The sequence below is a fragment of the Poecilia formosa genome, unplaced genomic scaffold, assembly GCF_000485575.1.
Source record: "Poecilia formosa unplaced genomic scaffold, Poecilia_formosa-5.1.2 Scaffold442, whole genome shotgun sequence".
Classification (NCBI taxonomy): Eukaryota; Metazoa; Chordata; class Actinopteri; order Cyprinodontiformes; family Poeciliidae; genus Poecilia; species Poecilia formosa.
This window is the reverse complement of record NW_006800381.1, coordinates 296,238-314,405: the sequence shown is the minus strand read 5'-3', so window position 1 is coordinate 314,405 and position 18,168 is coordinate 296,238. Positions and strand designations below refer to the sequence as shown.

General features: G+C 35.2%; 1 protein-coding gene and 1 long non-coding RNA gene across 7 annotated transcripts in view; one reads left to right on the top strand and one right to left on the bottom strand.

Moving 5' to 3' along the window:
- tjp1b (tight junction protein 1b) overlaps nucleotides 1-18,168 on the bottom strand; it is a 106,100-nt gene that overhangs the window by 53,104 nt on the left and 34,828 nt on the right. For all 6 annotated transcript variants that reach the window (XM_016663759.1, XM_016663755.1, XM_016663757.1 and 3 more), the window contains one exon: nucleotides 17,757-17,898. In XM_016663759.1, coding sequence (XP_016519245.1) covers nucleotides 17,757-17,898 — 142 coding nt within the window. The remainder of the gene's footprint in view (nucleotides 1-17,756; nucleotides 17,899-18,168) is intronic.
- Nucleotides 17,058-18,168, top strand: part of LOC107833751 (uncharacterized) — a 29,201-nt gene continuing 28,090 nt past the window's right edge. Inside the window, exon 1 of the long non-coding RNA XR_001659519.1 lies at nucleotides 17,058-17,170. This is a non-coding gene — a long non-coding RNA (uncharacterized LOC107833751). The remainder of the gene's footprint in view (nucleotides 17,171-18,168) is intronic.

Genomic DNA, 18,168 nt, shown 5'->3' with positions numbered 1-18,168 from the left:
CGTATCAGGACGCAGAATAGTGACGTTTGTCGAGAATCAATGACATTTAGGTCGGATGAACGCGACCTGGACGTTCAGACTCGGGTCACATTTGGAAAGATAAGATGAACGGATATCCAAGTGATCTGGGTTGCATAAAAAAAAAAAAATCCAATCTGTGTTGTTCAGACTGTCATGAAAAGTTCAGATACAGGTCCCATTAAGGTGAAAATATCGGAATTGGCTCACTTCAAGCTGCAGTGTGAACGTAGCCTCAGCTCTGATTCTACCAACTGCCTCACAAAATAAGATATAGCTCATCTTTCACCCAAATCTGTTTCATTTATTATAATACTGATGCATACAGTTCTGGTGTCCGGCGAAGTCTTATGTTAGGTTAGCTACTACCCCTGGCAACTAGGTGGTACCTATCTTCAAAGGTCAAAGGGTAAGAGGCAACCTTGACAAATTAAAGTGTTTACAGCATTTGAGATGGTGGTTTATGAAGAAAATCAATATAACATTCAAATTTCACCCTTGTCCAACAAGGGGAAGATCCTTGTTGGGAAGCTCCTTGTTGGATTTATCTTTATGAGGCAGCAATTTTGCAGTTTAACCCAAGAATTTATACAGTACAAAATGTTTTTCCATTCATGCACTGTAAAAACACAAAATCTTGAAAAGTATTTTTGGTTTAGTACACTTAAGTAAGACAAAACTAACTTGAAAGTAATTTTTTAAGAAAATAATTCCTTAATATTGATGAAAAAGTTCAAGTTCCACTGTTAGATTATTTTACTAATTACAAGACATTTTTCCCATTAGTGAAATAATCTGGCAGGATTTTTTTTAATCAATATTAAGGAATTATTAATTTAAACTTCAACATCTTACTGAAAAGTTACTTGTAATTTAGCTTCGTCTCGTTTGAAGTGCACTCAGATATTTGTTCTAGAAACAACAATACATGCGTTTTTGCAGTGTAACTGTGGCTTTAAATGAATTCTTCAACAGTTGTATACTCCAGTCTGGCGTTTCATAAAATGGCAATATAATAAAAAGCAGGGAACTGAGATAAGCACCTGTTTATGCTGTATACACAAACATTTTTACAGACAAAGCACAAAGCTGCAATTACTGCGTAGAAGGAAAATAATAAAACATTTTTTTCCCAGAATCCCCTAAATGAACCCATAATCTCTCTCTCTTTTCCCACCAACAGCTGAGCGCTTGGACACATCAGGCCTGCAGATCACATGACCAAATCCTGCCTGGATCAAGTGACTTGGCCGCAGCAACAGAGAAGCAATCACATAAGTATTTTTAACACAGAAAAGGAAAGCCTAATAAAGATGAACAATTCCAATCAGTTAATGCAATGTTTTGACCGGAGAGGTAAATAATTTAGAAGAAAAAAAAAATCCTGTTCTGATTGCAGTTCTGACAATGAAGCAGAACAGACATTAATTTACAAACATTACAAATGGTTTGATAGTAATAGATTGTCCTAAAATATTGGTCAAATGAAGTTTATGATGTATTCTAGCAGTAAAAAAAGTGCTGATGCACAATTACTTGTCTGAGAAGATATAAAAAGCAAAATAAATTAAGTTTTGTGATGTTCTCATTCATTCTGAATATTAAATGAATCATAAAAAGTAAAAATATACAAAACTATTTCCTTTTTAAATAACAGAAATAGTAAATAAAACAGTGCTAATGCACAATTACTTATTAGAGATGTAAAAAATCAAAATGAATTAAGTTTTTTGTGTTCTCATTTGCTCTGAATCTTATATAAATCACATAAAAAGTTTAAATATACAAAACAATTTCTGTTTTAAGTAAGGTAAAGCAATTACTAAACAAAAAGGCCTTGTATATTTTGTATAGCTCACTGATTTTTCCGTATCTGATATATTGTGTGGAAGAGTGGTACTTGTTAAAAACATAATTTTTTTCATTTACAGAAGAGAGTAGTTAGAGTGGAAATGGATACAGAAATCACACAAGCCCAACATTTAAATAGTTAAACTGAATTGATTCAGTACAATATGTTAAATGTATATACAAAACACATACATTTTTTTTCTTACCACATCATATTCCAAACAGATTTGCAGAAAGAGAACGCTGATACAACTTAAAAGGAAGTGATATTTTCAAAAAAATGTAGATTCAAAATGGCGACGATCAAAAGATGCTTTTCAGTTAAAGGTGTCAGTTCATGGAGGTACAGCAATCTGAATTTATTTGTGTATTTAAAAGAAATTTAAAAAGCATTTTGATGAAGTGTGGTGTTTGTATTTTTTTGTATTTGAAATACAAATAGTTTTCTGAGTTGAATTTCTAATTTTCTATTTCTGTGAAGATTCTAAGTTTATACTTCTTTTTGCTCTTTTTCATTCATGAATTCTTTTAGTCGTTACTTTAACTATACATATTTATCACTGAGTGAATTAAATAAAATATAAAAATGAAATGAGAATGAAAACGAAACCTTTGAAAGCAGTCGATTTCTGATCAAACTACAATTTTGCAGTCAGCCACCTGAAACTGAAAGCAGCAGATTAGTTTTATTTCCTGAATAGCAAAAAAATAAATAAATAAATAAATTGCAAACTCAGGCATAAAGTGACCCATCTTGTAAATTACCACATAAACTTAAATAATGAGGTTGCCATAATCCTGAAAAGCAAGACCTTCAAACAAGGCCTTCAAATTATTCCACAAAAGGTTATCTATTTATGGAGAGCTCAGCTCCGGATGCGAGTGAGGCAATTTCAGGCCTTGGTGGTCTTGGATCAGAGGGTCCCTTTGGACCCAAAATAAAAGGAGCATGGGGGAGGCCGGCAGATGGGGAGGTAACAGAAACAGGAGGAAAGAAGGAAGAAAAATCACCCTGGGGTAATTTACCGCACTGCGCAAACAAGCCAGACAACACAATGAATCTTCTCTTCCCCTCTCAACTTAATTGGAAATTAATGTTTTATCACATGCACAGGTTGGCTTACTGTTAACTATAATGAGAAAAAACAAGTACAAAAACAAAATGCAGTTCACATTTACTGAACAGTCAGCAGTGCTGGATCTCCAAAACAAATACTGGATGTTAAACTTAATTAAACATGTCTGTGCCAGTGGTATAAAACTCAACTCAATCCACTGTTTAAAAAAAATAAAAAATAAAAACTCCTGCATTTAAATTCTGCTGTCAACTCATTCAAAATTAATCTGATTTCTCCATGTTAGAGCAGATTCAGCCCCTCTTCTCTGTTTATAGAGATCCCCATTACAATGTTTTGATTCCCTGTGGTTCTGAACGTTTTGGTAGTTAAACTCTGCCCTCTGCAGGACTTCAGCTGAACACATCTTATTCATGTCAGGCCAGACAGAGGCGAAGCCCTGCAGCGGGAAATCTGTGAAGGAAATCACTCATGGTGGCGCTAATGCAGTCGTGATAAGAGCCAGTCTGCCAAATTTGAGCTCCAGCTGGCTGATGATATTCTGTGTGTTGATGAGGAGGGAGAGGACAAAAAGTTGGGTGTGTGTTCGCAGGGAAGGGATGCTCCTGAGCCTAAACAAGCATATGGTCCCTCCCAGGGCCTCGACGCAGCAACACGGCAGGCTGCACCGCTAATGCACTTTTCAATGCACAGAAAGAGCCAACACTCCTTCCTTTCTTAAACTGTTTTGACCGTTTTTGTTTTATATAAAAGAATATAACCTTTTTTTTAAGTTATAACATTCTGATAATATCTTATAGGGACCATTCAGGATTGTTTTGTTTAAAGGTTACAAACAGGTAATATATTAATATTTTGTTGTAAGTTCTGATTTGTTGGTTCTAGAAGCTAAAGCTAACAGCCTATAAAGAAGGGGGCAAAAACAAAGTGAACTACTAACACCTTAAAACAACTCCAGTTCCCAAAACACCATAGTGGCTAATTTCAGCATCATTTAATTAAACGTTAAACTGTTCCTGATGATAATTTACAACAGAAATTGAAGTTGGAGTCAGTGCACCACCAATAATCTTCCTGAATGAAACATATTTAAAGTGAAAAATGTACATGTTTCAGTGTAATATAGAAAGTAAAGCGCTACAAAAAGTAAAACATATCACAGCAGCTTCAGTGGACCTAATATTTTGTTGTTTTTATGCTTTCAACATATAATATTAATAATTACAGACAAAGATTTGCACCAGAAACTGAGGTTGGAGTTGGTGCATCACTAATAGTCTTCCTGAATGAATCAATGAACACGTAAACGTTTCTGATAAGAATTACTGTTTAATATAAAGGCAAGGAACTACAAAAAGAAAAATATATTTCAGCAATTTGTATAAAGTGTGATTAGTTGGTTCTAGAAACTAAAGCTAACAGCTAATCCAGAAAAGGACAAAGACCAAGTTGACTTCTGCCATCTTAAAACAACTCAAGTCCCCAAAATATTATGGTGGCTAATGTGAAAGAGCCATTAAATGAGATAATTAAATGAGAATCATTTAATTAATTTTCAAGCTTTTCTTGATGACTATTTACAACAGAAACTGAAGTCGGAATCAGTGCACCACCAATAATCTTCCTGAATGAAACATATTTAAGGAGAAACATGTTGATGTTTCTGACAAGAGCAACTGTCTAATGTAAAAGTAAAGATCTACAAAAAGACAAAAATATTACAATGGTTTCAGTGGACCTAATATTTTGTGATTAAATCATTAGACAATGATTTACACTGGAAATTGAGGTTGGAGTCGGTGCACCACCAATAATCTTCCTGAATGAAACGTATCTAAAGTGAAACGTAGAGGTTTCTGGTAAGAGCTACTGTTTGATACAAAAGTAAAACAATAAAAGAAGCAAAAATATTACAGTAGTTTCAGTGGAGATTCATTTTTGTGATATTTACACTGTCCACATATAATAAATAATAATAATGATAATATTGGCGGTGCACAGCTTCCTATCTTAATTTCCAGTGTAAATTTTCACTGACGTCTTTGCAAATAAGCTTCCAGTATAGATATGACAATGGTTTTAAAGTTGGTAGAAAGCATTTGAATAAAAAGTTACGACATTTTTTAGTTTTCTTTCTTTCTTTTTTTTTTTTAGTAACAACATCACAATTATTAACTGACAGGACAAAATTGGTTCACGATAAAGCAAAATTCAAACAATAATAAATACCCAACGTAAAATACATTTACAATAATATAACATAACACAAAGACAAGAAGGACTGGATGGGGGAGGCAACGGTGGGGGAGGAGGGTAATCAATAAGCATAGTTTTTAGTTGTTTTAAGACAGTAGATTTTGGTGTTGGTACCACTTGGACTAACTGTTACCTTTAACAACTAATCTGGATTTAAATCATATGAAGGTTATGCCTAATTGTACGCATTAGAGCATAAAATAGTGAAACATTCACTGCTTATAATCTTGAACTACTGCTTTAAAAGATTTATTCTTTAAAGGTAAGATTATTTAGTATTTTGCTTTTTTCACCTTTTAATCTTAAACATGGTATATCCTCAAATATAAACAATAAATATGAATCTGTAATAATCATCCAACATCTATTAAAATCCACTGAGGCTTCACAGCTGTGAGGGACGAACCTCAGGATTGATTAACCAGTTTTAGCGCAACAATCCCAGTCAATTCATTCCTCATGCTTGACCACCATCTTGGTTCCTGACAACATTACATCACCCTGCTGGACGTCCTTCACTTGACCTCCCGCTCAGCGGCTCAAACGTGAAAAAATAACATGAACATTCAGCTTCCCATACAAATAAGGGAGGATTATCATGAAAAAGGTTGCTGTTGCAGTATAAATAGACCCATATGCTATGACATGCTGGTTTACTGCCACGTTTACAGTAATCCACAGCTGTGGCTGGTACGTAGCATACAGGTCTCTCCTCCTGCTATAAATCACAGAGGAAAGTCAATAGAGTTGTTGGGTTTTATCTCGGTTTAAGTCCTCTCCCTAGAGGTGATTTTTCTGTTGATGAGCTACACAAGCTCAACCTTAAAAGCATTTCAAACGCACAAGTCATTTCCTTTAAATGCTCCCCTGTCAGCGAATGAATCCCTGATGGCCTGAACAATTTGATTTTCATGAGTTACTGAGAACTACAGTGGAAACATGCTGACTGACAATGTTATATAGAGTTAATTTTTCCTGACAAATTGTCTAATAATCAGTGCTGTGCTTCACTTACAGATGAAAACACAGGAAGAAAATGAGAAACGCCGGTGCAGAATAGATGTTGCATAAGTTTAAGTCTGTCACAATAAGTGATTAATAAACTAAAATGAGAACAATTATTTCCTTCCTGAAGGTTAATATTATTTTGAAGGTTTTTATTTATGGCTTTGGTTGTAAATGGCTGTTATTTTCATTTTATTTATTGTTTTGGTTGTGTTTTATTTTCCATTTCCCAGTTCCAGTGTTAAGTGTATTTTACATAATTAAATTTTAATGAACTTTGAGAGGACAAACTTACCGTATTTCTTGAAAAATGTCTCAAAACAACATTATTGTTTATCGCGATAATTTCTGTGACAAATTGTCGTCCAGTAAAATTTGTTATCATGACAGGCCTACACAAGTATTCTGTTTCCTTGAACTTTTCCACAGTTTGGAACAAACAAACACATATGCAATTATACAACCGTACATCTCTGAAAAGCAGAAGTGGAGCCTCCTACACAACCAACTACAATGCAGCAAGTGGTTTCTGGATGGTAAACCAACAACCAAACATTTGTCTGTGATTGTAGAAGGAGGTGGTTTTCATTTCAATTCACAATTATTCAGGATATTTATTGTCACTCCAGTTTATTGGAAGAAATTCAGACTCAGGTCGCAGTTTAAGAAGCTTAATAAATAATTCTGTGTTGGTCTTTCACAATCCCAATTAAGTACTTTGAAGTTTGTTGCTGTGATGAGACAAAATTGGAAAAAGTTAATTCTCTTGCAATTATTATTTGGTTGTTAGTTGTTTTGTATTTGTATTACTGTTTTGATTGTGTTTTATTTTGGATATGTAAAGCATCTTCCAGTTCCAATGTTAAGTTTTTTTTAGTTTTTTTTTACAAAATTATAGTTTTGGTTTTTGAGAGGGCAAACTTGAATTATTAAGGCATATTGCTTGAAAATGGTCTAAAAACAATAGTATTTGTGCATTTATCAGATTATTTTCCCCATTTATTTCAGGTTTTTCTTGTTTTTTTTTGTTCATGAGAAAATATGAGAACAAAGTCAGACGGGACTTCTACAGGGTCAACATATTGGTACACGGTGTGTGACATAATGCTTTTAAATACAGTCTGTGCACAACGGCCTACAGTGACCCGCCATATGTCAGATCGGTGAACACATGGACCTTGCTTCAAGAAATGCACTCAACATCTGCGATGCAACCCTCAGATACGTCACGCATGATCTACTGCCCTTCATGAGTTTCCATTAACCATAGAATTGTGCAAATTGAAATTATAAAAATAAATTTAAATTTCAAAAGTGTTAGGATGAAGCATTTTTTTTCAGCCGTATCAAAATAGATTTATTTCACAAAACTGCAATGGAAACTAGTGATGTGCAGATCGATACTGAAATATTGATACAAAACCTATAAGCTTTAAGAGCGATTCTCAAATGAAAGTATAAATACCTTCAATACTGAAGTTATTTGAAATAATGTAGTTTAACAACAGCACATTAGAAAGTAGCTAAATTATTGAGATCTTGCCCAAATGAGACCAGGTTGATGGGAACTACTTTTTCTTCTGCCTTGTAAGTGTGTAATGCGAAAAAACAAAATACCCAAGGGCAGAAAAGAAATCATGCATGGAGCTATTTCAGTTTTCACTTTTTAGTAGCTCTTAATAACTATACAATGATTTAAGATTATTACTTTACTTTTATTTAGTTTGTAACATTTCAACATTTGTTTGATTTTCTGTTGTTAAAAGTGCTTCGCGAAGCTGAAGCCTCAATGTACTTCTGAGTTTAACAAGAAGACATTAGAGAGAAGTCAAGATTTGAGTTAGCAAAACGTTTTTTTAGCAGAACATGGACAAAGATTTGCGCACGTTTGAAATGGAAACGCAGCTATTGTGTAAAACCTTCCCTGAATTAAATCCAACCAAGCCTCCGCTGCTTATCACCTAAAGGACAAAAAAATCATGCAATCGACTGTTGTTACATAACAGACTTGTCTCACTTAGAGGAAATCAGCCGCTCCAATCACAGCGCCTCCCCCTCTCCTGCGGGGCCGCTGGTGATAAATCTCCTGCACCCATCCGCGCCGCTCCGCCCCGCCCGTCCCGTCCCTGCCTCGGTGTGCCCCGCTCAGGTAAGGCCCTCCATCGCACAGGAACAACCTCCCCTGATAACAGGCCCTCTGAATATGCAGATTGGTTAATTCAGCTGCAGTTGCTCTCTCTGTAAATGCATCTGCAGCACTTTCCAACACTGAGCAGCGGATAAGTGCTTACGCCGGGGCTTTTTTCACCCTTTTTTGTGGCGCTTGTGGTAGTTAGAGGGGAGTGCCTCTGTCCGCGGAAGACCGCAGCCAAGAATAAGATTTGAAAAGTGGAACAGGGCGAGCAGAACTAATAAGGGATTAAGACTCTGACCAGTGCAAACCTCAGACCCAGCTGGTGACTGATCCTCATCGGTTATGGAGTAATTAATTTAATTGTGCTTTTCATCTTGGCTTATGGCCGCCGCTGCTCCTGCTGATACAGTTGAAGCTTTCTCTGCAGCTCACCTGGTAGAACCCTCTGCAGCAAACATTACTGTAACATTTTTTAAATCGGCTGAGGGAGCAGTGCATGCAGTAGATACTGTATGTCTGAAAATCAGGAAAACACACCAAAAAAAACAACCTTCAGATGACTTCAAGCTAACAAAAAGAAGCTCTTTCTTTAAGCAGATTTCAATTTTTACCCCCTTAAAGGATAAAACATAGGAATCTCTGAATTCACAAATATCTTAAGAGTTTGGCTTGTGACCAAAATCATAAATTCATCTTGATTTGCTCTTTTGAATCTGAAAAATATAATCTTTTTTCTGTCAGTGAACGCACCATACCTGAATTCTTCTAGGTCAAGGTAACTTGATGGGCGTTCAAGGTCCTTTTAAAGATTTAGGTCTTCTGGTTTAACTCTTATGATTTACACTTTACACGATTTTTTTCTGCACTGATATTCTGTATTGTAAAATAGTCTGTTGTGTTTTTTAAGTTCAACACACATGCACATTATGCACATATGAAAGATTGTGAATACAATATTTGTATTCCAATAAGTGCACAAATCTTGTACGAAACATTATTACTATTGTTGTTATTGTTAATCTTGTTTATATTAAATTAACACTTTTGTGTGAACTATATGCCTGATGCTGTAATATCCTGAATTTATCCTTTGTGGGGCAACAAAAGTTATATTCTTCTATTTTATTCAGATTTAGCATAGTTTTCTAATTATTTGGACATACTTTTTTTTTTTTAATTTATGGTTTTTGTAATAAAAAAAGCCTTATTTTTACGCATTTTTCATTACCAAAAGGCCCAGTTACTAACATTTATTTCAAACCTTCTAAAAGCAGAAGAAACATCCAAACCTCTGAATAAATGCCCTTTTCCTTCTTTCCTTTTTTATAATTAGAGGCAGATGAGCGTATTCTAAAGGAAACATGTCAGAACTTGTCTGTTGTTCATTCAGGCTGCGAGAAAGTGAGCGAGAGCAAGTCTTTTAGTAGATAACAGGAAGTACAAGAAAAGTTACTCTGCTTATTTATTTTGCCTTCAACATCTGTTTGTTAGGGGAGAATGCTGCATGAACGCATCACAATATAAGCGTCATATCAGTATATATATTGATAATTATTGATTAGTTTTTTGTTTTAGATGTATGAAATGGTGGCGTGACCTTTCCTGTTTTATCCATAGATTTTACTCTATGCTGCAGTTTTTTATTTTATAAGGCACAGTGGCAAAACCTGAAACTGCTGCTGCGCAAGTTACTCAACAGGTTGTTGCTAGGTAACCAGAGAGTGAGTGAGTTGCTAGGTAACCAAAGAGTGAGTGAGTTACTTAGCTAGAATTCAAATTTGATTCAATTCAATTCAAAAATACTTTATTAAGTTAAATTAAATTAAGTTAAATTAAATTAAATTAAAGCAGCGAAAGTCTCTCCTCTCACTACATTCCCCAGAATGCTGTGCGGTTCTGGATCGGAGTTCAGTGAAATTATTGAATATTCTATCAAACGTGTTAACTATTTATGCTGATCACGTGTTTATCGCATTTTACATTGTTATTGATTGGATTTTCCTAATTTTGGATTTGGAAACGTTGGGAATCTTTAAAATTTAAAATTAGCAAAAGTTTTACAAAAAAAATTCAACATCTGAAACACAGACCACAGAGCAGTGGGTTTGTATTTTCAGAGCAGATAAAATTTAAGTACAAGAAATCCCAGAAGTGAACGGCGCTCTTCATGTGATAAACAGAGAGATCACTGTATCTCTCTAAAGCTGCATAAATAAATAAACAACATACTGTAAATGCAGCACCTTTAAAATGAGATGGAGTGTTGTCAATAAACCCAGAATAATAGCTCCTGTGACAAACAAAGGCTTTGGCTACGCTGAAGGCTGTTATTAACCACCACCGCTGCCGCCACGCTTTATCTCCGAAGGGCTTTCTGCAGCCTTAGCACTAAAATTTGATTCAAGCTTTCTGTGAACAAGTGCAACGTTTGCCAACACAAATGTAAGCAGGAGTCGGCCCTGCGCCAAACGTCCTCCCCGGACAACACAGAGAGTAAAGCAATCAAAAAAAAGCAATCGATCTAAACAAAGTCTTAACCACTATTGATTATTTAGCTCCACAGTGATGAGCAATGATGGCTGCGGACGTGAATTCATACGCTAGCTTCAGCTGTGCACTAAAACAGACAACCTCGTCATCCAGCTAGCATCGTTGTGTCTGTTGTGACATTTCAGTCGAATGCAATGGAAAGCGCTCCTCAGCTCAGCATCTTGCAGGCTCATCACTCACTGTAAGGCGGACCGTTACTTCCATCAGCTGCATTTGAGTTTGGGCAAGTCAGCAAGTTTTCTTCCAGTGCACACGCTGCCTGGACAAAATATATATATATTTATGGCAAGAGAGCGAGAGAGGGAAGAGAGGAAAGAGTGGAAAAGGCAGAAGTTTGCATCTGAACTCTGGATTCCTGCAGAGATCATGGCCTCCAGAGCTGCTGCTTGAAGCATCCTCTGAGTGGCAGGCCGTAAAAACAAATGAGCACAGTTTGTTCAGTCACTTACTGAAGACTCGCAAAGCAGAATGGGATGTGAAGACTAAACTGTGAGAAAGAGAGCCTGCTTTATTATTTATAATGAAAATGTGAGAAGTGTGGAGTGCTTGTGAATTCAGTCCCCCTGAATTTGATATCTCAAAATAAAATCAAGTGCAACCAGAATTTAAATTTTACATTTCAAATGTGGGCAGCACTTTATTTGTGCATAAGTTGAATCTGACATGATACTGTCATAAACCTGGTATATGAAGGAGATTCATGAAAGTTTATGACTGTTGTCATGAAGTGTCACTCGATAAATAATGACACCTTTAATGCAAACTGACCATTTTAATGGACTTTTAATGTAAGTTTTAATGGAACTTTGCATTAAAAATGTCATTATTTACCAAATAATTTAAAGTTGACACTTTTAAAAAGATTTTTAATGCAATTTTTAATGAAACTTTGCATTAAATGTCATTATTTACCAAGTAATGCAAAGTTGACACTTTTAATTGACTTTTAATTCAACTTTTAGTGCAATTTTGTATTAAAGTTGCATTATTTGCTGAGTAATTCAAAACTGACACTTATAACTTACTTTTAATGCAAGTTTTAATTAAGTTTTGCATTAAAAGTTTTATTATTTACCATCTAAGACAAAGTTGACACTCAACAGATCTGCAAGTCTGCATTAAAATTTGCAGTATTTACTAAATAATGCAAAGTTGACACATTTAATGCATTTTTAATGCCGCATTTAACACAACTTTGCATTAAAAATTAAATCATTTACTCAGTTAATGGAAAGTTGACACTTCATTGACCTTTATGCAACTTTTAGAGCATCTTTGTTTTAAAACCTGCATTATTTACCGAATAATGCAGCGCTGACACTTTTAACAGATTTTTAATGCAACCTTTAGTGCAACTTTACATCAAAGTGTCATTATTTACCAAATGACACTTCATGACAGCAGTCGTTAACGTTCATGAAGGCTCCTTCATGTTTATGCCATGTCAGTCTGATGCTCACCCTTCAGATAAAGTGTAACCCAATATGAGATATGTTTTGTCGACCTGGACTGCGTGCTGCTTATATCTCAGTGATGTGATGTTTTCACATTTGTGACATGGCTTTAGAAAAGTAAGTCAGTCAATCAGCTGTTCCACTGCAGCCACAAAAAAAATTATCCATCACGCAGTTCACAGAAATGAAATGACTTGACTAGGGGATGGATTTGCCCAACAGGAGATGATCTCATGCGGATATCCATACACAGACAGAAGGTAAATCAGGATAATCCAAATGTTTTCACTTTAATCCACCGATTTTTAGGACTGATCACAATCAAGTTGATATTGGTTTTGAAGCTTCTGCTAAATTCAGAATACATGTTTCATGGCCAAATCTCAATAATTATAAAAGTTAAACCTACAGATGAAAAGATTAATCTGATTAATTGCTATTAATTGCGATTGATCACGATTAATCGATTATTGAAATACCCATCAACTAATTTAGTGATTCATTAATTGTTAACTGAAATATACAGACTCAAATAAAAAGCCATTTACTGAAAGAGTAACATGCTCTGAGCAGTGATTAGGCAAAAACTGTAAAAAAAATATACATTTTCCATTTAAGATAAGAAAAAAAACGTTGTCATTAAATATGTTTTACCCAATAATCCTCAAGTAGCTTTTCAGCTTCACCCAGTTCAAATTCTGTACAAAAATATTTAGCACCTTTTGTTATCCATTTGTTAATTGGTTAATCCAAAAATAATCAACACTGCATGGATAGAAATATGTTTTTCCATTTTAAAATATTTATTTTTAAAATAGGAGTTTAATTTTTTGTTCATTTGCATCTTTTAATATATTTCTATTATTGTACAAAAAAGGCCTCAATGAAAAATCAGCAGAATATGCCAGTTAAAAACAAAAATCTGATTAATCGATTAATTGACAGAAAAATTGATGGATTTGTGTTTATACAAGTGGATAGAAACTTTTCTGAAATCTATCCCTTGTATTATTTTTTTAATTGTTTTGTTGGGGTTTTTTTTTTTTTTTTTTCTTTTTATAAAGATCAAGCTATGTTTGTACACGGCCTTAATGTCACAACAACCCAAAGCATACATATTGTCAGACTGTGATAGGAAAAACCCAGAACAAACCCACTTACACAAACTCCACACAAGACTATTCTTTGGACAGTTTAACAATATTTTAGACAAACTAACAATAATTCAACAAATAAAAAATGTCCATGTATTACTTTTCTATTATTTTCTAATAAAAGCAAAGAATGAAAGTTAATGCATCTTGTTGATGAAGTTGGTGCAACATTTTATCAACAGTTTTGCAGTTAAAATCATTATCATGAGAGAAGCTGCAGTCATATTTAACCTGCAAACAGTTTTCCACAGGTAATCTAATGGAAGTTGAAATATTACTGTGCAAATGAACAACACAAGACCAATATCTGGTAGGGTCCCTGAACCAATTTAAAATGGATAGGAAATTATTTCTTGGTCAGACAAATTAAAAAGTGAAAAATGGAGGCCGTGTCTACCATGTTAATGAGGCGGGGGGCCATTAAGTCTGTTATTAGTACATAGTATAATGCTCTGCATCCTTAATATGTAGCTCATTAGTGCATGTAGAGTCATTAATATGCACATCTGTGTAGGTAATGTAAAACAAATTAAAAACCTCACAACAAGATTGCGAGGTTTTCAGAGAAGGTCATCCTTTAGATCATACATAAAATACATGATCTGCAAAGATCATGCTATGTGAAGCATAAAACAAAAAGAGGAGTCCAAAACGATTATAAAGCTCAAATCTTTCTTCAGCTTCAAAATCCACATCTGTATTTCTCCTTGGTTACCAAATACTCACAATCACATGGACAGGTAATCAAGTGGAGGCTTTTTAAAGGGGATCTATTATTTAAAGTCCACATTTTGCATGTTTGTGTTCTTCCATTTGGGTTTCTACTGCTTCTAAAAACAGACTAAGAGCTTAAAAACACCACGCAATCAATTTTTTTTTTACCAATATATGTTGCTGTTTTATGATGTCTAGAAAATGAGAAGTTTCAAAAACCATCTGAATGTAACGTCACAAATCAGCAGGCACTGCCCGTTACCTAGCAACCCCAGCGAAGCCCAGCCCATCACCTAGCAACCTCAGCGACGCTCCAGCACGTTTGTTCAGCTGCGTTTATCGCAACAGAAGACAAGTGTTCTGTTTTTGACTTTCTATTCAGAAACCACTTGCTGCATTCTTGTTCGCTGTGCAGGATGCTCCACTTCTGTTTCTCAAAGCTATATATAGTTGTAGAATAATTTTGAATTATGTCAAGTTTACTAAAATATTTGCACTTGAAAGAATTCAATTGAAACAAAATGTCAAAAATAAATAAATAAAAATGAAAATAAAAACTAGTGGTGCAGCTGAAAATACAAAGTAAGACTTTGTTTTTGCCATGTGAATCCTTGTTGGTTGTCCTGGAGGCTCAACTTATGCTTTTCAAAAATGTAAGTTTGTATAATTGTGCATCTGTTTGTGAGTGTAAACGTTGATTTGCATCTTATTTGGACTTAAAGTGACAGGAGCCACTAAAACAGCTCGTTCTGAAAGAAGCTCAAAATAAGCAGAACTGATCAGACTAAAATCTCATTATCTAAGAATGATTTTGTGTTAAAAATGTGGTGAACATGTTTTGTATAGGCCATAGCTCTATCATAACCTGTTCAAGGAAGCATAATAGGTCACCTTTAAAAATTTAAAGTCAACAAATCCAAAACAAGTCAGTTAAAACAAATCTGTTACCTTATTCAAAAGACAAAAATAGCCTTCAAAAGACATAAAGGTTTTCCACATTAATGAGTTTGGATTTAATTTTTTCTTTTTGCCCCAGAGCCGCTGGAAATGCGGCTGAAGCTCCTTAATGTTTTTAACACATAAAATCTTCTTTAAGCAGTTTTATTAAACTGCAAAGCAGCAAAAGAAACGATGAAAATTTAATGCATGCACCCTGGGAGCATTAAAAAACTCTCATGCTCTCAAAAAGCCCATATCACTAATGCCAAACGATTCCTGTATCAATAATTCATCCGGCTCAGGGCTTTTGTTGTATCCTTTTAACGAGATGGAAAAGATAGAGCTGAATTCACAGTCAGGTCATAGCTGAAGTGTCAACACGATAAAACTCCCCAGAGGAGGAGGTCCTTGGGTCTACAGCAAGGTGCAACCAGTGTTTGGATCTGCTTCGATTTCTTCACATCACAGCTGATAATCTGTGCTCTTAATCTGTGCACTTTCCAATTTCCACCTCTCGAGTTCAAATCTTGGAAATCTGGTCTTTATTTAAAACCTGTGCGTTGTGTGTGCATGTTGGAAATGAGATCCACTATTAATTTTATCAGCAGCTGCAGACTACGGTAATTCCAAACAGTAATCACTCATACATTTGGCATCATTTTAGCTGCTGAATTTCATAATCTTTTGATGTGTTTCACCTAAATCCCTGATAAAGATGTGTAAAAAGTCTTACTTTTTATATTGCAGTGCTATAATCTCATGCTTAAAAATGCCTAAAAATCCAACCTTTTATTTGATTACAATTCAACCATTGAACTTTTCCTCAATCTCTCAATTTTGTCTCTGGGGAACTACTTCTGTTTGGATTTGGGGTTATGTTCTGAATTACTATCCTGCTGACAGACCCAGTTTTGTAGTTTACTGATAGATCACATCAGATTTTTCTCTGAAATATTCTGGTAATTTTAAGAGTTCATTCATTCTTACAGGGCTCTCAGTGCTTTTAAACCGACATGCAGTTTCTTTTGGCATAAACTCACATTTTAGTCCAATATGGTAGGTGGGTAATAATAAGCTACATTTATTCTTTCATAACTTTTAGCAAAAAATACTCTTCCAAAATATGTTATACTGCAACATACTCTCTACTTGTAACCAAATATTATTTTGAAGTGTCTTGTGCGTCTTCATGAACTGACAGATACACATAAATCTGTTTTCTTCTTCTTATGTTATTTTCTATTTACAGAATCTGCTGTGACATGTGCAACACAAGAGAATATACAAAATATCTCGTCACTGGAAGCGGTTTGTGCTCTTCAAACATACAAACATTTAAGTCCAAAAAGTATTCACACTCCGTTCAGACTTATACCTAGAGTAGTCACTTAATTTGACTAATCTGTTTCTTCTAATTGGGAAAATAGTCATGCTCCAAAGTGGCCCAGACAAATATGGACAAATAAGACAATCCCAATAAGGATTTTTCCTCATATTGTTGAAATTGGAATGAATCATTTCAAACATTTTAAGTTTTAATACTGGTTACTTATCATTTTTTCACAGATACAGTAACCGTCTCATTTTCTTTCAGAAACAAACAGAAATCTAAATCTACAAGAGGTATGAATAATTTTGACCTTAACTGTGGGGACTGGTTTTACAAAGTGATCTAGAAAGGTGTCTTTCTTATGCCTGAATTAGTTATTTCAATCATTTCTACTTAATTATTTTAAAAAATAATAATAATTGAATATGAGTAGTTTATACTTAAGTCTGGCTGATTAAGTAATTTCTAAAATATAAATAAAACCAACTGACAAAACTGCTGGATTTCTGTTTGGGTTGCTAGGCGACGGGCTTGGCTTGGCTGGGGTTGCTAGGTAACGGCGGAGTGCCCCTCAAATGTAACTTAACAATGAACAGATTTTTGAAACATTTTCAAAATACCAAAAAACATTAACTTATTGCCAAAAAATAACTGTGTTTTTTTAAGCGATTGGGCTGTTTTTATAAGCAGTTTAGACCAAGTGTAGTTTAATTTAATTTTTTTTCTCTTTGGGAGGAATAAAATATTTTTGAATTTTGAATTAAACTGAAATGGACGTGTAATATAACGTGCAAAATAGAAATTTTGCATAACGGGTCAACTTCACTGTTTTTCAAACATCTTTAAACATGGGTGCCCACACATTTTTCTGCATAGAGCTGACTTCCTTAAACAACAATTATAAAGAGAAAAATGAGCAAATCTAAGCAATAAGTCAGCAAACTCATAGCATTTGTTCCAACAAAGCCACAAAACAAACCCATCAAAAGCTTTCTAAACATCCAGCTATATAAGTATATACATCATTTGCAAAAAATAACAGTTAATAGTTGTGCTTTCTTTGTGACCCAATGACAGGGTTAAGATTTGTGCAACTTTGTTTAGGTGGCGTATTATTTCAAGATGGCTGTGTCAGCACTGAGCGCCTCCAGCCGTGAGAAATTAATTTTATCTTTGTCTGCAGGTCTGTACATTTTGGTCATACATTACAGCGCCTGAAGGCGATCGATATAGTTCATTAATAGATAATGTCGACGTGTCAGTCAGTTTACTCACGTTGGAGTCGAGCAGGTCGATGCTGTCCAGGCTCTTGCTCCGGTGGATGCGGCCCTTGATGCGGCGGAGTGATGGCTTACCCTGAACGGTGCTCGCGGAGGAGGCTGCTGTGACGGAGCCGGCAGTCGGGCTGGGGTGATGCCTGAGGTCAGGAAAAGACACGGTCAGGAACACAGAAAGCATGGTACTGAGGGCGCAGAGAGCCAAAAGCGAGTAGTGAGGAACATGAAGAAGAATGTCCAGTAAAAAATCACATCCAGTGGATTTAGACTGGATGTTCTCTGCAGGAGGCCAGAAATGGCGTTTAAAGAGACAGGACAGAAAATATCACTGGTTGTTCAGTCCATCCATCCGTTCAGCCATCCAGCCATCCAACCCACCCAACCAACCAACCAACCAACCAACCAACCAA